We start from the raw sequence: 24,374 nt of genomic DNA, 5'->3' as shown, positions 1-24,374 counted from the left end.
GGTGGGTAGGATTAGGAGGGTACCAGTGATAGGTAGGAGGAGGAGGATACCAATGGTGGGTAGAATGTGGGGTACAGGTGATAGGTAGGAGGAGGAGGGTACCAGTGGTGGGTAGGATTAGGAGGGTACCAGTGGTGGGTAGGAGGAGGAGGGTACCAGTGGTGGGTAGGATTAGGAGGGTACCAGTGGTGGGTAGGAGGAGGAGGGTACCAGTGGTGGGTAGGATTAGGAGGGTACCAGTGGTGGGTAGGATTAGGAGGGTACCAGTGATGGGTAGGAGGAGAAGGGTACCAGTGGTGGGTAGGATTAGGAGGGTACCAGTGGTGGGTAGGATGAGGAGGGTACCAGTGGTGGGTAGGAGGAGGAGGGTACCAGTGGTGGGTAGGAGGAGGAGGGTACCAGTGGTGGGTAGAATGTGTGGTACAGGTGATAGGTAGGGGGAGGGTACCAGTGGTGGGTAGGAGGAGGAGGGTACCAGTGGTGGGTAGGAGGAGGAGGGTACCAGTGGTGGGTAGAATGCGGGGTACAGGTGATAGGTAGGAGGAGGAGGGTACCAGTGGTGGGTAGGAGGAGGAGGGTACCAGTGGTGGGTAGGAGGAGGAGGGTACCAGTGGTGGGTAGAATGCGGGGTACAGGTGATAGGTAGGGGGAGGGTACCAGTGGTGGGTAGGAGGAGGAGGGTACCAGTGGTGGGTAGGAGGAGGAGGGTACCAGTGGTGAGTAGAATGTGGGGTACAGGTGATAGGTAGGAGGAGGAGGGTACCAGTGGTGGGTAGGAGGAGGAGGGTACCAGTGGTGGGTAGGATTGGGAGGGTACCAGTGGTGGGTAGGAGGAGGAGGGTACCAGTGGTGGGTAGAATGTGGGGTACAGGTGATAGGTAGGAGGAGGAGGGTACCAGTGGTGGGTAGAATGTGGGGTACAGGTGATAGGTAGGAGGAGGAGGGTACCAGTGGTGGGTAGGAGGAGGAGGGTACCAGTGGTGGGTAGGAGGAGGAGGGTACCAGTGGTGAGTAGAATGTGGGGTACAAGTGATAGGTAGAAAGGGGATAATCATGAAATATGGATTCTGTAGATGGTCACATGTGTGGCTGACTCTCCCCTCTGGTTGGGTGTGAGCGCCGGAGTAGATCATGCGCGGGCAGACATATTGGGACAGTCCGCATACGATGTATAACGATGGCGGGCGATCTCTCCTCAGGTAAAGAAGTGACGGTGAATGGAGTGGGGGTAAGACTTCCCAAGATGTACAGCGGGAACGGGATTATTCTGGAACAAGCCGGACTCTTCACCATCCTCATCACCCAACTGGGACTCAGCGTTCTGTGGGATGGAGGTGAGCGCCGGCGTAGCGCACATCCTGTGTATATATGTCAGCTCCTCTATATTCATTGTATAAAATCTATGGGTTCCGTTCACACGTGTGTCGGTCTGGATTGTCACGTGTGTGTCGGTCTGGATTGTCACGCGTGTGTCGGTCTGGATTGTCACGCGTGTGTCGGTCTGGATTGTCACGCGTGTGTCGGTCTGGATTGTCACACGTGTGTCGGTCTGGATTGTCACGCGTGTGTCGGTCTGGATTGTCACGCGTGTGTCGGTCTGGATTGTCACACGTGTGTCGGTCTGGATTGTCACAGGCGTGTCGGTCTGGATTGTCACACGCGTGTCGGTCTGGATTGTCACACGTGTGCCGGTCTGGATTGTCACGCGTGTGCCGGCCTGGATTGTGACACGTGTGCCGGTCTGGATTGTCACACGTGTGCCGGTCTGGGGGTTCACGGCATCCCTTGTGTCCGGAACCTTCTCCACATGTGTGTCGGTCTGGATTGTCACGCGTGTGTCGGTCTGGATTGTCACACGTGTGTCGGTCTGGATTGTCACACGTGTGTCGGTCTGGATTGTCACAGGCGTGTCGGTCTGGATTGTCACACGCGTGTCGGTCTGGATTGTCACACGCGTGCCGGTCTGGATTGTCACACGTGTGTCGGTCTGGGTTGTCACGCGTGTGTCGGTCTGGATTGTCACGTGTGTGTCGGTCTGGATTGTCACGCGTGTGTCGGTCTGGATTGTCACACGCGTGTCGGTCTGGATTGTCACACGCGTGTCGGTCTGGATTGTCACACGTGTGCCGGTCTGGATTGTCACACGTGTGTCGGTCTGGATTGTCACACGCGTGTCGGTCTGGATTGTCACACGTGTGCCGGTCTGGATTGTCACGCGTGTGCCGGCCTGGATTGTGACACGTGTGCCGGTCTGGATTGTCACACGTGTGCCGGTCTGGGGGTTCACGGCATCCCTTGTGTCCGGAACCTTCTCCACATGTGTGTCGGTCTGGATTGTCACGCGTGTGTCGGTCTGGATTGTCACACGTGTGTCGGTCTGGATTGTCACACGTGTGTCGGTCTGGATTGTCACAGGCGTGTCGGTCTGGATTGTCACACGCGTGTCGGTCTGGATTGTCACACGCGTGCCGGTCTGGATTGTCACACGTGTGTCGGTCTGGGTTGTCACGCGTGTGTCGGTCTGGATTGTCACGTGTGTGTCGGTCTGGATTGTCACGCGTGTGTCGGTCTGGATTGTCACACGCGTGTCGGTCTGGATTGTCACACGCGTGTCGGTCTGGATTGTCACACGTGTGCCGGTCTGGATTGTCACACGTGTGTCGGTCTGGGTTGTCACGCGTGTGTCGGTCTGGATTGTCACGTGTGTGTCGGTCTGGATTGTCACGCGTGTGCCGGTCTGGGTTGTCACGCGTGTGTCGGTCTGGATTGTCACGTGTGTGTCGGTCTGGATTGTCACGCGTGTGTCGGTCTGGATTGTCACACGCGTGTCGGTCTGGATTGTCACGCGTGTGTCGGTCTGGATTGTCACACGTGTCGGTCCGGATTGTCACACGTGTGTCGGTCCGGATTGTCACGCGTGTATCGGTCCGGATTGTCACGCGTGTGTCGGTCCGGATTGTGACGCGTGTGTCGGTCTGGATTGTCACGCGTGTGTCGGTCTGGATTGTCACACGTGTGCCGGTCTGGATTGTCACTCATGTGCCGGTCTGGATTGTCACTCATGTGCCGGTCTGGATTGTCACGCGTGTGCCGGTCTGGATTGTCACGCGTGTGCCTGCCTGGATTGTCACACGTGTGTCGGTCTGGATTGTCACTCATGTGCCGGTCTGGATTGTCACACGTGTGCCGGTCTGGATTGTGACACGTGTGCCAGTCTGGATTGTCACACGTGTGTCGGTCTGAATTGTCACGCGTGTGCCGGTCTGGATTGTGACACGTGTGCCGGTCTGGATTGTCACGCGTGTGTCGGTCTGGATTGTCTCACGTGTCGGTCTGGATTGTCACGTGTGTGTCGGTCTGGATTGTCACACGTGTGTCGGTCCGGATTGTCACGCGTGTGTCGGTCCGGATTGTCACGCGTGTGTCGGTCCGGATTGTGACGCGTGTGCCGGTCTGGATTGTCACGCGTGTGTCGGTCTGGATTGTCACGCGTGTGCCGGTCTGGATTGTGACACGTGTGCCGGTCTGGATTGTCACGCGTGTGTCGGTCTGGATTGTCACGCGTGTGTCGGTCTGGGTTGTCACGCGTGTGTCGGTCTGGATTGTCACTCATGTGCCGGTCTGGATTGTCACACGCGTGTGTCGGTCTGGATTGTCACGCGTGTGCCGGTCTGGATTGTCACACGTGTGTCGGTCTGGATTGTCACTCATGTGCCGGTCTGGATTGTCACACGCGTGTGTCGGTCTGGATTGTCACGCGTGTGTCGGTCTGGATTGTCACGCGTGTGTCGGTCTGGATTGTCACACGTGTGCCGGTCTGGATTGTCACTCGTGTGCCGGTCTGGATTGTCACGCGTGTGCCGGTCTGGGTTGTCACGCGTGTGTCGGTCTGGATTGTCACACGCGTGTCGGTCTGGATTGTCACACGCGTGTCGGTCTGGATTGTCACACGCGTGTCGGTCCGGATTGTCACGCGTGTGTCGGTCTGGATTGTCACGCGTGTCGGTCCGGATTGTCACGCGTGTGTCGGTCTGGATTGTCACGCGTGTGTCGGTCTGGATTGTCACGCGTGTGTCGGTCTGGATTGTCACACGTGTCGGTCTGGATTGTCACGCGTGTGTCGGTCTGGATTGTCACACGTGTGCCGGTCTGGATTGTCACGCGTGTGTCGGTCTGGGTTGTCACGCGTGTGTCGGTCTGGATTGTCACACGCGTGTCGGTCTGGATTGTCACACGCGTGTCGGTCTGGATTGTCACACGCGTGTCGGTCTGGATTGTCACGCGTGTGTCGGTCCGGATTGTCACGCGTGTGTCGGTCTGGATTGTCACGCGTGTGTCGGTCTGGATTGTCACGCGTGTGCCGGTCTGGATTGTCACACGTGTGCCGGTCTGGATTGTCACGCGTGTGCCTGCCTGGATTGTGACACGTGTGCCGGTCTGGATTGTCACACATGTGTCGGTCTGAATTGTCACGCGTGTGCCGGCCTGGATTGTGACACGTGTGCCGGTCTGGATTGTCACACGTGTGCCGGTCTGGGGGTTCACGGCATCCCTTGTGTCCGGAACCTTCTCCACATGTGTGTCGGTCTGGATTGTCACGCGTGTGTCGGTCTGGATTGTCACACGTGTGTCGGTCTGGATTGTCACACGTGTGTCGGTCTGGATTGTCACTCTTGTGCCGGTCTGGATTGTCACACGCGTGTGTCGGTCTGGATTGTCACACGTGTGTCGGTCTGGATTGTCACACGTGTGTCGGTCTGGATTGTCACTCATGTGCCGGTCTGGATTGTCACACGCGTGTGTCGGTCTGGATTGTCACGCGTGTGTCGGTCTGGGTTGTCACGCGTGTGTCGGTCTGGATTGTCACACGCGTGTCGGTCTGGATTGTGACACGCGTGTCGGTCCGGATTGTCACACGCGTGTGTCGGTCTGGATTGTCACGCGTGTGTCGGTCTGGATTGTCACGCGTGTGTCGGTCCGGATTGTCACTCGTGTGCCGGTCTGGATTGTCACACGTGTGTCGGTCTGGATTGTCACTCATGTGTCGGTCTGGATTGTCACGCGTGTGTCGGTCTGGATTGTCACGCGTGTGTCGGTCTGGATTGTCACACGTGTGCCGGTCTGGATTGTCACTCGTGTGCCGGTCTGGATTGTCACGCGTGTGTCGGTCTGGGTTGTCACGCGTGTGTCGGTCTGAATTATCACACGCGTGTCGGTCCGGATTGTCACGCGTGTCGGTCTGGATTGTCACGCGTGTGCCGGTCTGGATTGTCACACGTGTCGGTCTGGATTGTCACGCGTGTGTCGGTCTGGATTGTCACACGTGTGCCGGTCTGGATTGTCACGCGTGTGTCGGTCTGGATTGTCACGCGTGTGTCGGTCTGGGTTGTCACGCGTGTGTCGGTCTGGATTATCACACGCGTGTCGGTCTGGATTGTCACACGCGTGTCGGTCCGGATTGTCACACGCGTGTCGGTCCGGATTGTCACGCGTGTGTCGGTCTGGATTGTCACGCGTGTGTCGGTCCGGATTGTCACGCGTGTGTCGGTCTGGATTGTCACGCGTGTGTCGGTCTGGATTGTCACGCGTGTGCCGGTCTGGATTGTCACACGTGTCGGTCTGGATTGTCACGCGTGTGTCGGTCTGGATTGTCACACGTGTGTCGGTCTGGGAGATCACGGCATCCCTTGTGTCCGGAACCTTCTCCACACGTGAGCCGGGTCACCTGTACCGGATTCCTGCACCTCACCTATCCTGATAACACGCTTCCTTCCCTCCAGGGACCCGCGTCTACGTCAAACTGGACCCCTCGTTCCGGGGGAGGGTCAGCGGACTGTGCGGGAACTTTGATGGGGACACGGAGAACGATTTCACCAGCCGGCAGGGGATGGTGGAGCCCACGGCCGATCTGTTTGGGAACAGCTGGAGGATGAGCCTGTTGTGTCCGGAGGTTCATGGCGATGACTTTGAGCACCCGTGTACGGTACGGAGGAAACGCGGCGGACGTCCGGTCACACCGCGCACTCCTTATGTACAAGGGGGGGGGGGGATTGCTGGAGAAAGGCGGTGCCAAAATCTGATTGGGGGAGGATGGTGGGACACAGATATGATTGGTGGAAGATGATGGGACAGAGCTGTGATTGGTGGAAGATGGAGGGACAGAGCTGTGATTGGTGGAAGATGGTGGGACAGAGCTGTGATTGGTGGAAGATGGTGGGACAGAGCTGTGATTGGTGGAAGATGGTGGGACAGAGCTGTGATTGGTGGAAGATGGTGGGACAGAGCTGTGATTGGTGGAAGATGGTGGGACAGAGCTGTGATTGGTGGAAGATGGTGGGACAGAGCTGTGATTGGTGGAAGATGGTGGGACAGAGCTGTGATTAGTGGAAGATGGTGGGACAGAGCTGTGATTGGTAGAAGATGGTGGGACAGAGCTGTGATTGGTGGAAGATGGTGGGACAGAGCTGTGATTGGTGGAAGATGGAGGGACAGAGCTGTGATTGGTGGAAGATGGTGGGACAGAGCTGTGATTGGTGGAAGATGGTGGGACAGAGCTGTGATTGGTGGAAGATGGTGGGACAGAGCTGTGATTGGTGGAAGATGGTGGGACAGAGCTGTGATTAGTGGAAGATGGTGGGACAGAGCTGTGATTGGTGGAAGATGGTGGGACAGAGCTGTGATTGGTGGAAGATGGTGGGACAGAGCTGTGATTGGTGGAAGATGGTGGGACAGAGCTGTGATTAGTGGAAGATGGTGGGACAGAGCTGTGATTGGTGGAAGATGGTGGGACAGAGCTGTGATTGGTAGAAGATGGTGGGACAGAGCTGTGATTGGTGGAAGATGATGGGACAGAGCTGTGATTGGTGGAAGATGGTGGGACAGAACTGTGATTGGTGGAAGATGGTGGGACAGAGCTGTGATTGGTGGAAGATGGTGGGACAGAACTGTGATTGGTGGAAGATGGTGGGACAGAACTGTGATTGGTGGAAGATGATGGGACAGAGCTGTGATTGGTGGAAGATGGTGGGACAGAGCTGTGATTGGTGGAAGATGGTGGGACAGAACTGTGATTGGTGGAAGATGGTGGGACAGAGCTGTGATTGGTGGAAGATGATGGGACAGAGCTGTGATTGGTGGAAGATGGTGGGACAGAGCTGTGATTGGTGGAAGATGGTGGGACAGAGCTGTGATTGGTGGAAGATGGGGGGACAGAGCTGTGATTGGTGGAAGATGGTGGGACAGAGCTGTGATTGGTGGAAGATGGTGGGACAGAGCTGTGATTGGTGGAAGATGGTGGGACAGAGCTGTGATTGGTGGAAGATGGTGGGACAGAGCTGTGATTGGTGGAAGATGGTGGGACAGAGCTGTGATTGGTGGAAGATGGTGGGACAGAGCTGTGATTGGTGGAAGATGGTGGGACAGGGCTGTGATTGGTGGAAAATGGTGGGACAGAGCTGTGATTGGTGGAAGATGGTGGGACAGAGCTGTGATTGGTGGAAGATGGTGGGACAGAGCTGTGATTGGTGGAAGATGGTGGGACAGAGCTGTGATTGGTGGAGGATGGTGGGACAGAGCTGTGATTGGTGGAAGATGGTGGGACAGAGCTGTGATTGGTGGAAGATGGTGGGACAGGGCTGTGATTGGTGGAAGATGGTGGGACAGAGCTGTGATTGGGGGAGGATGATGGGACAGAGCTGTGATTGGTGGAAGATGGTGGGACAGAGCTGTGATTGGTGGAAGATGGTGGGACAGAGCTGTGATTGGTGGAAGATGATGGGACAGAGCTGTGATTGGTAGAAGATGGTGGGACAGAGCTGTGATTGGTGGAAGATGGTGGGACAGAGCTGTGATTGGTGGAAGATGGTGGGAAAGAGCTGTGATTGGTGGAAGATGGTGGGACAGAGCTGTGATTGGTGGAAGATGATGGGACAGAACTGTGATTGGTGGAAGATGGTGGGACAGAGCTGTGATTGGTGGAAGATGGTGGGACAGAGCTGTGATTGGTGGAAGATAATGGGACAGAGCTGTGATTGGTGGAAGATGGGGGGACAGAGCTGTGATTGGTGGAAGATGATGGGACAGAGCTGTGATTGGTGGAAGATGGTGGGACAGAGCTGTGATTGGTGGAAGATGGTGGGACAGAGCTGTGATTGGTGGAAGATGGTGGGACAGAGCTGTGATTGGTGGAAGATGGTGGGACAGAGCTGTGATTGGTGGAAGATGGTGGGAGAGAGCTGTGATTGGTGGAAGATGGTGGGACAGAGCTGTGATTGGTGGAAGATGGTGGGACAGAGCTGTGATTGGTGGAAGATGGTGGGACAGAGCTGTGATTGGTGGAAGATGGTGGGACAGAACTGTGATTGGTGGAAAATGGTGGGACAGAGCTGTGATTGGTGGAAGATGATGGGACAGAGCTGTGATTGGTGGAAGATGGTGGGACAGAGCTGTGATTGGTGGAAGATGGTGGGACAGAACTGTGATTGGTGGAAGATGGTGGGACAGAGCTGTGATTGGTGGAAGATGGTGGGACAGAGCTGTGATTGGTGGAAGATGGTGGGACAGGGCTGTGATTGGTGGAAGATGGAGGGACAGAGCTGTGATTGGTGGAAGATGGTGGGACACAGATATGATTGGTGGAAGATGATGGGACAGAGCTGTGATTGGTGGAAGATGGTGGGACAGGGCTGTGATTGGTGGAAGATGGAGGGACAGAGCTGTGATTGGTGGAAGATGGTGGGACAGAGCTGTGATTGGTGGAAGATGGGGGGACAGAGCTGTGATTGGTGGAAGATGGTGGGACAGAACTGTGATTGGTGGAAGATGGTGGGACAGATCTGTGATTGGTGGAAGATGGTGGGACAGAGCTGTGATTGGTGGAAGATGGTGGGACAGAGCTGTGATTGGTGGAAGATGGTGGGACAGGGCTGTGATTGGTGGAAGATGATGGGACAGAGCTGTGATTGGTGGAAGATGGTGGGACAGAGCTGTGATTGGTGGAAGATGGTGGGACAGAGCTGTGATTGGTGGAAGATGGTGGGACAGGGCTGTGATTGGTAGAAGATGGTGGGACAGAGCTGTGATTGGTGGAAGATGGTGGGACAGAACTGTGATTGGTGGAAGATGGGGGGACAGAGCTGTGATTGGTGGAAGATGGTGGGTCAGAGCTGTGATTGGTGGAAGATGGTGGGACAGAGCTGTGATTGGTGGAAGATGGTGGGACAGAGCTGTGATTGGTGGAAGATGGTGGGACAGAGCTGTGATTGGTGGAGGATGGTGGGTCAGAGCTGTGATTGGTGGAAGATGGTGGGACAGAGCTGTGATTGGTGGAAGATGGTGGGACAGAGCTGTGATTGGTGGAAGATGGTGGGACAGAGCTGTGATTGGTGGAAGATGGTGGGACAGAGCTGTGATTGGTGGAAGATGGTGGGACAGAGCTGTGATTGGTAGAAGATGGTGGGACAGAGCTGTGATTGGTGGAAGATGGTGGGACAGAGCTGTGATTGGTGGAAGATGGTGGGACAGAGCTGTGATTGGTGGAAGATGGTGGGACAGAGCTGTGATTGGTGGAAGATGGTGGGACAGAGCTGTGATTGGTGGAAGATGGTGGGACAGAGCTGTGATTGGTGGAAGATGGTGGGACAGAGCTGTGATTGGTGGAAGATGGTGGGACAGAGCTGTGATTGGTGGAAGATGGTGGGACAGAGCTGTGATTGGTGGAAGATGGTGGGACAGAGCTGTGATTGGTGGAAGATGGTGGGACAGAGCTGTGATTGGTGGAAGATGGTGGGACAGAGCTGTGATTGGTGGAAGATGGTGGGACAGAGCTGTGATTGGTGGAAGATGGTGGGACAGAGCTGTGATTGGTGGAAGATGGTGGGACAGATCTGTGATTGGTGGAAGATGGTGGGACAGAGCTGTGATTGGTGGAAGATGGTGGGGCACAGATATCATTGGTGGAAGATGGTGGGACAGAGCTGTGATTGGTGGAAGATGGTGGGACAGAGCTGTGATTGGTGTGGGACAGAGCTGTGATTGGTGGAAGATGGTGGGACAGATCTGTGATTGGTGGAAGATGGTGGGACAGAGCTGTGATTGGTGGAAGATGGTGGGACAGATCTGTGATTGGTGGAAGATGGTGGGACAGATCTGTGATTGGTGGAAGATGGTGGGACAGAGCTGTGATTGGTGAAAGATGGTGGGACAGAGCTGTGATTGGTGGAAGATGGTGGGACAGAGCTGTGATTGGTGGAAGATGGGGGGACAGAGCTGTGATTGGTGGAAGATGGTGGGACAGAGCTGTGATTGGTGGAAGATGGTGGGACAGAGCTGTGATTGGTGGAAGATGGTGGGACAGAGCTGTGATTGGTGGAAGATGGTGGGACAGAGCTGTGATTGGTGGAAGATGGTGGGACAGAGCTGTGATTGGTGGAAGATGGTGGGACAGAGCTGTGATTGGTGGAAGATGGTGGGACAGAGCTGTGATTGGTGGAAGATGGTGGGACAGAGCTGTGATTGGTGGAAGATGGTGGGACAGGGCTGTGATTGGTGGAAGATGGTGGGACAGAGCTGTGATTGGTGGAAGATGGTGGGACAGAGCTGTGATTGGTGGAAGATGGTGGGGCACAGATATCATTGGTGGAAGATGGTGGGACAGAGCTGTGATTGGTGGAAGATGGTGGGACAGAGCTGTGATTGGTGGAAGATGGTGGGACAGAGCTGTGATTGGTAGAAGATGGTGGGACAGAGCTGTGATTGGTGGAAGATGGTGGGACAGAGCTGTGATTGGTGGAAGATGGTGGGACAGAGCTGTGATTGGTGGAAGATGGTGGGACAGAGCTGTGATTGGTGGAAGATGGTGGGACAGAGCTGTGATTGGTGGAAGATGGTGGGACAGAGCTGTGATTGGTGGAAGATGGTGGGACAGAGCTGTGATTGGTGGAAGATGGTGGGACAGAACTGTGATTGGTGGAAGATGGTGGGACAGAGCTGTGATTGGTGGAAGATGGTGGGACAGAGCTGTGATTGGTGGAAGATGGTGGGACAGATCTGTGATTGGTGGAAGATGGTGGGACAGAGCTGTGATTGGTGGAAGATGGTGGGACAGAGCTGTGATTGGTGGAAGATGGTGGGACAGAGCTGTGATTGGTGGAAGATGGTGGGACAGAGCTGTGATTGGTGGAAGATGGTGGGACAGAGCTGTGATTGGTAGAAGATGGTGGGACAGAGCTGTGATTGGTGGAAGATGGTGGGACAGAGCTGTGATTGGTGGAAGATGGTGGGACAGAGCTGTGATTGGTAGAAGATGGTGGGACAGAGCTGTGATTGGTGGAAGATGGTGGGACAGAGCTGTGATTGGTGGAAGATGGTGGGACAGAGCTGTGATTGGTGGAAGATGGTGGGACAGAGCTGTGATTGGTGGAAGATGGTGGGACAGAGCTGTGATTGGTGGAAGATGGGGGGACAGAGCTGTGATTGGTGGAAGATGGTGGGACAGATGTGTGATTGGTGGAAGATGGTGGGACAGAGCTGTGATTGGTGGAAGATGGTGGGGCACAGATATCATTGGTGGAAGATGGTGGGACAGAGCTGTGATTGGTGGAAGATGGTGGGACAGAGCTGTGATTGGTGGAAGATGGTGGGACAGAGCTGTGATTGGTGGAAGATGGTGGGACAGAGCTGTGATTGGTGGAAGATGGTGGCACAGAGCTGTGATTGGTGGAAGATGGTGGGACAGAGCTGTGATTGGTGGAAGATGGTGGGACAGAGCTGTGATTGGTGGAAGATGGTGGGACAGAGCTGTGATTGGTGGAAGATGGTGGGACAGAGCTGTGATTGGTGGAAGATGGTGGGACAGATCTGTGATTGGTGGAAGATGGTGGGACAGAGCTGTGATTGGTGGAAGATGGTGGGACAGAGCTGTGATTGGTGGAAGATGGTGGGACAGAGCTGTGATTGGTGGAAGATGGTGGGGCACAGATATCATTGGTGGAAGATGGTGGGACAGAGCTGTGATTGGTGGAAGATGGTGGGACAGAGCTGTGATTGGTGGAAGATGGTGGGACAGAGCTGTGATTGGTGGAAGATGGTGGGACAGAGCTGTGATTGGTGGAAGATGGTGGGACAGAGCTGTGATTGGTGGAAGATGGTGGGACAGAGCTGTGATTGGTGGAAGATGGTGGGACAGAGCTGTGATTGGTGGAAGATGGTGGGACAGAGCTGTGATTGGTGGAAGATGGTGGGACAGAGCTGTGATTGGTGGAAGATGGTGGGACAGAGCTGTGATTGGTGGAAGATGGTGGGACAGAGCTGTGATTGGTGGAAGATGGTGGGGCACAGATATCATTGGTGGAAGATGGTGGGACAGAGCTGTGATTGGTGGAAGATGGTGGGACAGAGCTGTGATTGGTGGAAGATGGTGGGACAGAGCTGTGATTGGTGGAAGATGGTGGGACAGAGCTGTGATTGGTGGAAGATGGTGGGACAGAGCTGTGATTGGTGGAAGATGGTGGGACAGAGCTGTGATTGGTGGAAGATGGTGGGACAGATCTGTGATTGGTGGAAGATGGTGGGACAGAGCTGTGATTGGGGGAAGATGGTGGGACAGAGCTGTGATTGGTGAAAGATGGTGGGACAGAGCTGTGATTGGTGGAAGATGGTGGGACAGAGCTGTGATTGGTGGAAGATGGGGGGACAGAGCTGTGATTGGTGGAAGATGGTGGGACAGAGCTGTGATTGGTGGAAGATGGGGGGACAGAGCTGTGATTGGTGGAAGATGGTGGGACAGATCTGTGATTGGTGGAAGATGGTGGGACAGAGCTGTGATTGGTGGAAGATGGTGGGACAGAGCTGTGATTGGTGGAAGATGATGGGACAGAGCTGTGATTGGTGGAAGATGGTGGGACAGAGCTGTGATTGGTGGAAGATGGTGGGACAGAGCTGTGATTGGTGGAAGATGGTGGGACAGAGCTGTGATTGGTGGAAGATGGTGGGACAGAGCTGTGATTGGTAGAAGATGGTGGGACAGAGCTGTGATTGGTGGAAGATGGTGGGACAGAGCTGTGATTGGTGGAAGATGGTGGGACAGAGCTGTGATTGGTGGAAGATGGTGGGACAGAGCTGTGATTGGTGGAAGATGGTGGGACAGAGCTGTGATTGGTGGAAGATGGTGGGACAGAGCTGTGATTGGTGGAAGATGGTGGGACAGAGCTGTGATTGGTGGAAGATGGTGGGACAGAACTGTGATTGGTGGAAGATGGTGGGACAGAGCTGTGATTGGTGGAAGATGGTGGGACAGAGCTGTGATTGGTGGAAGATGGTGGGACAGAGCTGTGATTGGTGGAAGATGGTGGGACAGAGCTGTGATTGGTGGAAGATGGTGGGACAGATCTGTGATTGGTGGAAGATGGTGGGACAGAGCTGTGATTGGTGGAAGATGGTGGGACAGAGCTGTGATTGGTGGAAGATGGTGGGACAGAGCTGTGATTGGTGGAAGATGGTGGGACAGAGCTGTGATTGGTGGAAGATGGTGGGACAGAGCTGTGATTGGTGGAAGATGGTGGGACAGATCTGTGATTGGTGGAAGATGGTGGGACAGAGCTGTGATTGGTGGAAGATGGTGGGACAGAGCTGTGATTGGTGGAAGATGGTGGGACAGAGCTGTGATTGGTGGAAGATGGTGGGACAGAGCTGTGATTGGTGGAAGATGGTGGGACAGAGCTGTGATTGGTAGAAGATGGTGGGACAGAGCTGTGATTGGTGGAAGATGGTGGGACAGAGCTGTGATTGGTGGAAGATGGTGGGACAGAGCTGTGATTGGTAGAAGATGGTGGGACAGAGCTGTGATTGGTGGAAGATGGTGGGACAGAGCTGTGATTGGTGGAAGATGGTGGGACAGAGCTGTGATTGGTGGAAGATGGTGGGACAGAGCTGTGATTGGTGGAAGATGATGGGACAGAGCTGTGATTGGTAGAAGATGGTGGGACAGAGCTGTTATTGGTGGAAGATGGTGGGACAGAACTGTGATTGGTGGAAGATGATGGGACAGAGCTGTGATTGGTGGAAGATGGTGGGACAGAGCTGTGATTGGTGGAAGATGGTGGGACAGAGCTGTGATTGGTAGAAGATGGTGGGACAGAGCTGTGATTGGTGGAAGATGGTGGGACAGAGATGTGATTGGTGGAAGATGGTGGGACAGAGCTGTGATTGGTGGAAGATGGGGGGACAGAGCTGTGATTGGTGGAAGATGGGGGGACAGAGCTGTGATTGGTGGAAGATGGTGGGACAGGGCTGTGATTGGTGGGTAGACTGTGGAAAAAGATGGGGGAACCCTAGGGGTAGCCCCAGGTTGGCACAGTAAACAATAAGGATTTGGAAAAATCTATTCTTTATTAGGACATAAACACATACATTGTAAAAGGACATACAAAAATGTTTAAAATCATATAAATGAAACAACATAATATGATGCATCAACGCGTTTCACCGCTAGGCTTCTTCAGGATGCATTTGTTGCAACTAACGAATCCCGAATGCCTCCTGAAGAAGCCTAGCAGAGAAACGCGTTGATATTATGTTGTTTCCTTTTGTATTTCCATTCTCTACGGATGTGGCGTGCTGTCCCCTCATAGTTGGGTAGACGGCGGTATCAGTGAAGTGACCTCCCGTTGTCTTGTGTGTTCCTCTCTCAGGAGAACAGTCACCGGGTCACCTGGGCGAGGAGGAGTTGCGGCGTCCTCATGCAGCCGGTGTTCTTGCCGTGTCACCAGGAGGTCCCCTGCCAGCAGTTCTATGACTGGTGTGTGTACGACGCCTGCGGGTAAGTGACCTCAGAGGGCGGGTTATATTGGGGAGATTTGACGCCACAGACAACTTACCTCTTCTGCTCCCTCAGGTGTGACTCCGGCGGGGACTGCGATTGTCTCTGTACGGCCATCGCCACATACGTGGAGGAGTGTAACCAGCGCGGGATCTACATTCGCTGGAGGACGCAGGATCTGTGCCGTACGTATCTCTGATAGGCCATGCTGAGACTTGTAGTTCCCCCAATAGCAGGAGATTGCTGCATGTATGTACATAGGAGGTCTAACCATCGCTCTCTTCCAGCAATGCAATGTGATAACGGTCTGGTCTATGAAGCCTGTGGGCCGCCGTGTCCCCGCACCTGTAAGAACGCGGCGCAGGAGCCGGAGGAGCGATGTGCGTCTGCGTCCTGCGTGGAGGGCTGCTTCTGTCCGCAGGGGAAGGTCCTGCATGGTGAGCAAACGGCGGCCATTATTAGTGACACCTTCCTACATGAAATGCCGGATACCGAACTCAGTGTGTGAACGCGCAGATAGTCCCCCTGGGTGCAGATAGTCCCCCTGGATGCAGACAGTCCCCCTGGATGCAGATAGTCCCCCTGGGTGCAGATAGTCCCTCTGGGTGCAGATAGTCCCCCTGGGTGCAGATAGTCCCCCTGGGTGCAGATAGTCCCCCTGGGTGCAGATAGTCCTCCTGGGTCCAGATAGTCCTCCTGGGTCCAGATAGTCCCCCTGGGTGCAGATAGTCCTCCTGGGTCCAGATAGTCCTCCTGGGTACAGATAGTCCCCCTGGGTGCAGATAGTCCTCCTGGGTGCAGATAGTCCCCCTGGGTGCAGATAGTCCTCCTGGGTGCAGATAGTCCTCCTGGGTCCAGATAGTCCCCCTGGGTCCAGATAGTCCTCCTGGGTCCAGATAGTCCCCCTGGGTGCAGATAGTCCTCTTGGGTGCAGATAGTCCTCTTGGGTGCAGATAGTCCCCCTGGGTGCAGGTAGTCCTCCTGGGTGCAGATAGTCCCCCTGGGTGCAGATAGTCCCCCTGGGTGCAGATAGTCCTCCTGGGTCCAGATAGTCCTCCTGGGTCCAGATAGTCCCCCTGGGTGCAGATAGTCCTCCTGGGTCCAGATAGTCCCCCTGGGTGCAGATAGTCCTCCTGGGTGCAGATAGTCCCCCTGGGTGCAGATAGTCCTCCTGGGTGCAGATAGTCCTCCTGGGTGCAGATAGTCCTCCTGGGTGCAGATAGTCCCCCTGGGTGCAGATAGTCCTCCTGGATGCAGATAGTCCTCCTGGGTGCAGATAGTCCCCCTGGGTGCAGATAGTCCCCCTGGGTGCAGATTGTCCTTCAGGTTGGTCCTCCTGGGCACAGATAGTCCTTCAGGTTGGTCCTCCTGGGTGCAGATAGTCCCCCTGGGTGCAGATAGTCCCCCTGGGTGCAGATAGTCCTCCTGGGTGCAGATAGTCCCCCTGGGTGCAGATAGTCCTTCAGGTTGGTCCTCCTGGGCACAGATAGTCCTTCAGGTTGGTCCTCCTGGGCACAGATAGTCCTTCAGGTTGGTCCTCCTGGGTGCAGATAGTCCCCCTGGGTGCAGATAGTCCTCCTGGGTGCAGATAGTCCTCCTGGGTGCAGATAGTCCCCCTGGGTGCAGATAGTCCCCCTGGGTGCAGATATTCCTCCTGGATGTAGATAGTCCCCCTGGGTGCAGATAGTCCTTCTGAGTGCAGAAAGTCCTCCTGGGTGCAGATAGTCTTCCTGGGTGCTAATAGTCCTCCTGGATGCAGATAGTCCCCCTGGGTGCAGATATTCCTCCTGGATGTAGATAGTCCCCCTGGGTGCAGATAGTCCTCCTGGGTGTAGATAGTCCCCCTGGGTGCAGATAGTCCCCCTGGGTGTAGATAGTCCTCCTGGGTGCAGATAGTCCTCCTGGGTGCAGATAGTCTTCCTGGGTGCTAATAGTCCTCCTGGATGCAGATAGTCCTCTTGGGCACAGATAGTCCTTCAGGTTGGTCCTCTTGGGTGCAGATAGTCCTCCTGGGTGCAGCAATTCCTCCTGGATGCAGATAGTCCCCCTGGGTGCAGATAGTCCCCCTGGGTGTAGATAGTCCTCCTGGGCACAGATAGTCCTTCAGGTTGGTCCCCCTGGGTGTAGATAGTCCTCCTGGGCACAGATAGTCCTTCAGGTTGGTCCTCCTGGGCACAGATAGTCCTTCAGGTTGGTCCTCCTGGGCACAGATAGTCCTTCAGGTTGGTCCTCCTGGTTGGTCCTCCTGGGTGCAGATAGTCCTCTTGGGTGCAGATAGTCCCCCTGGGTGCAGATAGTCCTTCAGGTTGGTCCTCCTGGGTGCAGATAGTCCTCCTGGGTGCAGATAGTCCCCCTGGGCACAGATAGTCCTTCAGGTTGGTCCTCCTGGGTGCAGATAGTCCCCCTGGGCACAGATAGTCCTTCAGGTTGGTCCTCCTGGGTGCAGATAGTCCTTCAGGTTGGTCCTCCTGGGCACAGATAGTCCTTCAGGTTGGTCCTCCTGGGCGCAGATAGTCCTTCAGGTTGGTCCCCCAGAGCACAGATAGTCCTTCAGGTTGGTCCTCCTGGGCACAGATAGTCCTTCAGGTTGGTCCTCTTGGGTTGTCCTCCAGGGACATACAATATACAGGGATTGATCAGTGTCTCCTCTCTCTCCATCACACAGAGGGAAGGTGTGTGGAACCGTCGGAGTGTCCGTGTTTCTGGGACAATCTTCCATTCCCGGCCGGAGCTGCCGTTCAGCAAGGCTGCCACAACTGGTAGGTCCCTATGTGTCCCCCTCACCCTGTCCTGTCCCGGGGTCCCCACTCGGCTCCTGTCGCCATCCATTCATTTCCATCCCAGGCGGGGGTCATATCTACAGCCAATGCAGGAGATACAGTAAAAGAGCGTTGTCACCCTAGGACAGGAAGTGTGTTAGTGGGAGATGAGGAGAGGGGCGGGGTTTCCGGGTGACAACGCTGCTCCTCCATAGATACAGCGAGTCAGCGTTGTCACCCTAGGACAGGAAGTGTGTTAGTGAGGAGAGGGGCGGGGTTCCGGGTGACAACGCTGCTCCTCCATAGATACAGCGAGTGAGCGTTGTCACCGTAGGACAGGAAGTGTGTTAGTGGGAGATGAGGAGAGGGGCGGGGTTTCCGGGTGACAACCCTTCCCCTTTATAGATACAGCGAGTCAGCGTTGTCACCGTAGGACAGGAAGTGTGTTAGTGAGGAGAGGGGCGGGGTTCCGGGTGACAACGCTGCTCCTCCATAGATACAGCGAGTCAGCGTTGTCACCGTAGGACAGGAAGTGTGTTAGTGAGGAGAGGGGCGGGGGTTCCGGGTGACAACGCTGCTCCTCCATAGATACAGCGAGTCAGCGTTGTCACCGTAGGACAGGAAGTGTGTTAGTGAGGAGAGGGGCGGGGTTCCGGGTGACAACGCTGCTCCTCCATAGATACAGCGAGTCAGCGTTGTCACCATAGGACAGGAAGTGTGTTAGTGAGGAGAGGGGCGGGGTTCCGGGTGACAACGCTGCTCCTCCATAGATACAGCGAGTCAGCGTTGTCACCGTAGGACAGGAAGTGTGTTAGTGAGGAGAGGGGCGGGGTTCCGGGTGACAACGCTGCTCCTCCATAGATACAGCGAGTCAGCGTTGTCACCGTAAGACAGGAAGTGTGTTAGTAAGGGGAGGGGCGGGGTTCCGGGTGACAACGCTGCTCCTCCATAGATACAGCGAGTCAGCGTTGTCACCGTAGGACAGGAAGTGTGTTAGTGAGGAGAGGGGCGGGGTTCCGGGTGACAACACTGCTCCTCCATAGATACAGCGAGTCAGCGTTGTCACCCTAGGACAGGAAGTGTGTTAGTGAGGAGAGGGGCGGGGTTCCGGGTGACAACGCTGCTCCTCCATAGATACAGCGAGTCAGCGTTGTCACCCTAGGACAGGAAGTGTGTTAGTGAGGAGAGGGGCGGGGTTCCGGGTGACAACGCTGCTCCCCCATAGATACAGCGAGTCAGCGTTGTCACCGTAGGACAGGAAGTGTGTTAGTGAGGAGAGGGGCGGGGTTCCGGGTGACAACGCTGCTCCTCCATAGATACATCGAGTCAGCGTTGTCACCGTAGGGCAGGAAGTGTGTTAGTGGGAGAGGGGCGGGGTTTCAGGTGACAACGCTGCTCCTCCATAGATACAGCGAGTCAGCGTTGTCACCCTAGGACAGGAAGTGTGTTAGTGAGGAGAGGGGCGGGGTTCCGGGTGACAACGCTGCTCCTCCATAGATACAGCGAGTCAGCGTTGTCACCCTAGGACAGGAAGTGTGTTAGTGGGGAGAGGGGCGGGGTTCCGGGTGACAACGCTGCTCCTCCATAGATACAGCGAGTCAGCGTTGTCACCGTAGGGCAGGAAGTGTGTTAGTGAGGAGAGGGGCGGGGTTCCGGGTGACAACGCTGCTCCTCCATAGATAAAGCGAGTCAGCGTTGTCACCGTAGGACAGGAAGTGTGTTAGTGAGGAGAGGGGCGGGGTTCCGGGTGACAACCCTTCCCCTTTATAGATACAGCGAGTGAGCCTTGTCACCCTAGGACAGGAAGTGTGTTAGTGAGGAGAGGGGCGGGGTTTCCAGGTGACAACCCTTCCCCTTTATAGATACAGCGAGTCAGCGTTGTCACCCTAGGACAGGAAGTGTGTTAGTGAGGAGAGGGGCGGGGTTCCGGGTGACAACGCTGCTCCTCCATAGATACAGCGAGTGAGCCTTGTCAGCCTAGGACAGGAAGTGTGTTAGTGGGAGATGAGGAGAGGGGCGGGGTTTCCGGGTGACAACCCTTCCCCTTTATAGATAGAGTAAAAGAGCGTTGTCACCCTAGGACAGGAAGTGTGTTAGTGAGGAGAGGGGCGGGGTTCCGGGTGACAACGCTGCTCCTCAATAGATACAGCGAGTCAGCGTTGTCACCGTAGGGAGGGAAGTGTGTTAGTGAGGAGAGGGGCGGGGTTCCGGGTGACAACACTGCTCCTCCATAGATACAGCGAGTCAGCGTTGTCATACTAGGACAGGAAGTGTGTTAGTGAGGAGAGGGGCGGGGTTCCGGGTGACAACGCTGCTCCTCAATAGATACAGCGAGTCAGCGTTGTCACCGTAGGGAGGGAAGTGTGTTAGTGAGGAGAGGGGCGGGGTTCCGGGTGACAACACTGCTCCTCCATAGATACAGCGAGTCAGCGTTGTCACCGTAGGACAGGAAGTGTGTTAGTGAGGAGAGGGGCGGGGTTCCGGGTGACAACACTGCTCCTCCATAGATACAGCGAGTCAGCGTTGTCATACTAGGACAGGAAGTGTGTTAGTGAGGAGAGGGGCGGGGTTCCGGGTGACAACGCTGCTCCTCCATAGATACAGCGAGTCAGCGTTGTCACCGTAGGACAGGAAGTGTGTTAGTGAGGAGAGGGGTGGGGTTCCGGGTGACAACGCTGCTCCTCCATAGATACAGCGAGTCAGCGTTGTCACCGTAGGACAGGAAGTGTGTTAGTGAGGAGAGGGGCGGGGTTCCGGGTGACAACGCTGCTCCTCCATAGATACAGCGAGTCAGCGTTGTCACCGTAGGACAGGAAGTGTGTTAGTGAGGAGAGGGGCGGGGTTCCGGGTGACAACACTGCTCCTCCATAGATACAGCGAGTCAGCGTTGTCACCGTAGGACAGGAAGTGTGTTAGTGAGGAGAGGGGCGGGGTTCCGGGTGACAACACTGCTCCTCCATAGATACAGCGAGTCAGCGTTGTCATACTAGGACAGGAAGTGTGTTAGTGAGGAGAGGGGCGGGGTTCCGGGTGACAACGCTGCTCCTCCATAGATACAGCGAGTCAGCGTTGTCACCGTAGGACAGGAAGTGTGTTAGTGAGGAGAGGGGTGGGGTTCCAGGTGACAACGCTGCTCCTCCATAGATACAGCGAGTCAGCGTTGTCACCGTAGGACAGGAAGTGTGTTAGTGAGGAGAGGGGCGGGGTTCCGGGTGACAACGCTGCTCCTCCATAGATACAGCGAGTCAGCGTTGTCACCGTAGGACAGGAAGTGTGTTAGTGAGGAGAGGGGCGGGGTTCCGGGTGACAACGCTGCTCCTCCATAGATACAGCGAGTCAGCGTTGTCACCGTAGGGCGGGAAGTGTGTTAGTGAGGAGAGGGGCGGGGTTTCCGGGTGACAACGCTGCTCCTCCATAGATACAGCGAGTCAGCGTTGTCACCGTAGGACAGGAAGTGTGTTAGTGAGGAGAGGGGCGGGGTTCCGGGTGACAACGCTGCTCCTCCATAGATACAGCGAGTCAGCGTTGTCACCGTAGGACAGGAAGTGTGTTAGTAAGGAGAGGGGCGGGGTTCCGGGTGACAACGCTGCTCCTCCATAGATACAGCGAGTCAGCGTTGTCACCGTAGGGCGGGAAGTGTGTTAGTGAGGAGAGGGGCGGGGTTTCCGGGTGACAACGCTGCTCCTCCATAGATACAGCGAGTCAGCCTTGTCACCCTAGGACAGGAAGTGTGTTAGTGAGGAGAGGGGCGGGGTTCCGGGTGACAACGCTGCTCCCCCATAGATACAGCGAGTCAGCGTTGTCACCGTAGGGAGGGAAGTGTGTTAGTGAGGAGAGGGGCGGGGTTCCGGGTGACAACGCTGCTCCTCCATAGATACAGCGAGTCAGCGTTGTCACCCTAGGACAGGAAGTGTGTTAGTGAGGAGAGGGGCGGGGTTCCGGGTGACAACGCTGCTCCTCCATAGATACAGCGAGTCAGCGTTGTCACCCTAGGACAGGAAGTGTGTTAGTGAGGAGAGGGGCGGGGTTCCGGGTGACAACGCTGCTCCTCCATAGATACAGCGAGTCAGCGTTGTCACCCTAGGACAGGAAGTGTGTTAGTGAGGAGAGGGGCGGGGTTCCGGGTGACAACGCTGCTCCTCCATAGATACAGCGAGTCAGCGTTGTCACCCTAGGACAGGAAGTGTGTTAGTGAGGAGAGGGGCGGGGTTCCGGGTGACAACGCTGCTCCTCCATAGATACAGCGAGTCAGCGTTGTCACGTAGGACAGGAAGTGTGTTACTGGCGGGATCAGGAAATGGAATGCCTCCAGCACCTCTCGGGGCCGATGATATTTCTCATGGGATTCTCTTCTTGCAGCTCCTGTGTCTCCGGCGTCTGGCGATGTCCCGATGAGCCGTGCTCCGCCTCCCGCTGCGGAAGCGATGAATTCGCCTGTCACCTGAGCGACCGCTGTGTGCCGGGCGCCTGGCTCTGCGACAACGAGGATGACTGCGGGGACGGCTCCGATGAGATCTGCTCCCTGACCTGCGCCCCGCAGGAGTTCCGCTGCGCCAACGGCCAGTGCGTCCCCCTGGGGCACCGATGCGACGGCAGAGCCGACTGCGCCGATCACTCGGACGAATGGGGGTGCCCCGCCCCGGCCTGCAGCAGCTCCGAGTTCCGCTGCGCCAACGGCCGCTGCATCCCGCTCTCTCACGTCTGTGACGGCGACCTGGACTGCGGATTCGCCGATGACTCCGACGAATCAGGTGACACAGACAGGTCCTCTTTTTTTGGGGTCTGTTTTCCAATTTTATTGTTGTTGTGATTTTTGTGTCTTCGTCATTTCCCTTTGGGATTAATAAAGTTTTCTGAATCTCATTGGTTGATGTGGATGAGAAAGTTCTTGTGGGCGGAGCAGCATGGACCGGCCTGTGGTCTGACGTCACTGAGATCAGAGAGCTGGAACTCCACCCTTCATCTGACCGCACTGAGATCAGAAAGGTGGAACTCCGCCCATCATCTGACGTCACTGAGATCAGAAAGGTGGAACTCCGCCCATCATCTGACCGCACTGAGATCAGAGAGGTGGAACTCCGCCCATCATCTGACCGCACTGAGATCAGATCAGAGAGGTGGAACTCCGCCCCTTCATCTGACCGCACTGAGATCAGAGAGCTGGAACTCCGCCCATCATCTGACCGCACTGAGATCAGAGAGGTGGAACTCCGCCCATCATCTGACCGCACTGAGATCAGATCAGAGAGGTGGAACTCCGCCCATCATCTGACTGCACTGAGATCAGAGAGGTGGAACTCCGCCCTTCATCTGACCGCACTGAGATCAGAGAGGTGGAACTCCGCCCATCATCTGACCGCACTGAGATCAGAGAGGTGGAACTCCGCCCATCATCTGACGTCACTGAGATCAGAGAGGTGGAACTCCGCCCATTATCTGACCACACTGAGATCAGAGAGGTGGAACTCCGCCCTTCATCTGACGTCACTGAGATCAGAGAGGTGGAACTCCGCCCATCATCTGACCGCACTGAGATCAGAGAGGTGGAACTCCGCCCATCATCTGACGTCACTGAGATCAGAGAGGTGGAACTCCGCCCATCATCTGACCGCACTGAGATCAGAGAGGTGGAACTCCGCCCTTCATCTGACCGCACTGAGATCAGAGAGGTGGAACTCCGCCCATCATCTGACCGCACTGAGATCAGAGAGGTGGAACTCCGCCCTTCATCTGACCGCACTGAGATCAGAGAGGTGGAACTCCGCCCATCATCTGACCGCACTGAGATCAGAGAGGTGGAACTCCGCCCTTCATCTGACCGCACTGAGATCAGAGAGGTGGAACTCCGCCCATCATCTGACCGCACTGAGATCAGAGAGGTGGAACTCCGCCCATCATCTGACCGCACTGAGATCAGAGAGGTGGAACTCCGCCCTTCATCTGACCGCACTGAGATCAGAGAGGTGGAACTCCGCCCATCATCTGACCGCACTGAGATCAGAGAGGTGGAACTCCGCCCTTCATCTGACGTCACTGAGATCAGAGAGGTGGAACTCCGCCCATCATCTGACGTCACTGAGATCAGAGAGGTGGAACTCCGCCCATCATCTGACGTCACTGAGATCAGAGAGGTGGAACTCCGCCCCTTCATCTGACGTCACTGAGATCAGAGAGGTGGAACTCCGCCCTTCATCTGACCGCGCTGAGATCAGAGAGGTGGAACTCCGCCCATCATCTGACCGCACTGAGATCAGAGAGGTGGAACTCCGCCCTTCATCTGACGTCACTGAGATCAGAGAGGTGGAACTCCGCCCATCATCTGACGTCACTGAGATCAGAGAGGTGGAACTCCGCCCTTCATCTGACGTCACTGAGATCAGAGAGGTGGAACTCCGCCCTTCATCTGACCACACTGAGATCAGAGAGGTGGAACTCCGCCCTTCATCTGACGTCACTGAGATCAGAGAGGTGGAACTCCGCCCATCATCTGACGTCACTGAGATCAGAGAGGTGGAACTCCGCCCGCCATGAAATCAATTGTCCTCTTCTGTCTGTCTCCACCATCTAGGCTGCTCCCCAGGCTGCAGTTCCGCGCACTTCCAATGCTCGCTGGGAAAGTGCGTCCCCTATGTCCACCGCTGTGACGGCCATGACGACTGCGGGGACCTCAGCGACGAGAGAGGCTGCCTCTGCCAGACCAGCCAGTTCCAGTGTCCAGACGGGCTGTGCGTGCCGAGGGGGAAGGTGTGCGACGGTCTCAGCGACTGCGCCAATGGAACAGATGAGGCCGTCTGCTCAGG

At 55.8% G+C, this 24,374-nt stretch overlaps 1 protein-coding gene across 1 annotated transcript in view; it reads left to right on the top strand.

Annotated features, from left to right (window-relative positions):
* The window catches only part of LOC120941395 (SCO-spondin-like), a 210,291-nt gene that overhangs the window by 36,976 nt on the left and 148,941 nt on the right, over positions 1 to 24,374 (top strand). Inside the window, exons 21-28 of the mRNA XM_040354735.1 lie at positions 1,200 to 1,334; positions 5,781 to 5,983; positions 14,688 to 14,815; positions 14,891 to 15,000; positions 15,103 to 15,252; positions 17,481 to 17,574; positions 21,934 to 22,325; positions 24,143 to 24,373. Coding sequence (XP_040210669.1) covers positions 1,200 to 1,334; positions 5,781 to 5,983; positions 14,688 to 14,815; positions 14,891 to 15,000; positions 15,103 to 15,252; positions 17,481 to 17,574; positions 21,934 to 22,325; positions 24,143 to 24,373 — 1,443 coding nt within the window. The remainder of the gene's footprint in view (positions 1 to 1,199; positions 1,335 to 5,780; positions 5,984 to 14,687; positions 14,816 to 14,890; positions 15,001 to 15,102; positions 15,253 to 17,480; positions 17,575 to 21,933; positions 22,326 to 24,142; position 24,374) is intronic.

Source organism: Rana temporaria, chromosome 5 (assembly GCF_905171775.1).
Source record: "Rana temporaria chromosome 5, aRanTem1.1, whole genome shotgun sequence".
Classification (NCBI taxonomy): Eukaryota; Metazoa; Chordata; class Amphibia; order Anura; family Ranidae; genus Rana; species Rana temporaria.
Note: the sequence above shows the minus strand (reverse complement) of the source record. Positions and strands in the feature narration are given on the sequence as shown.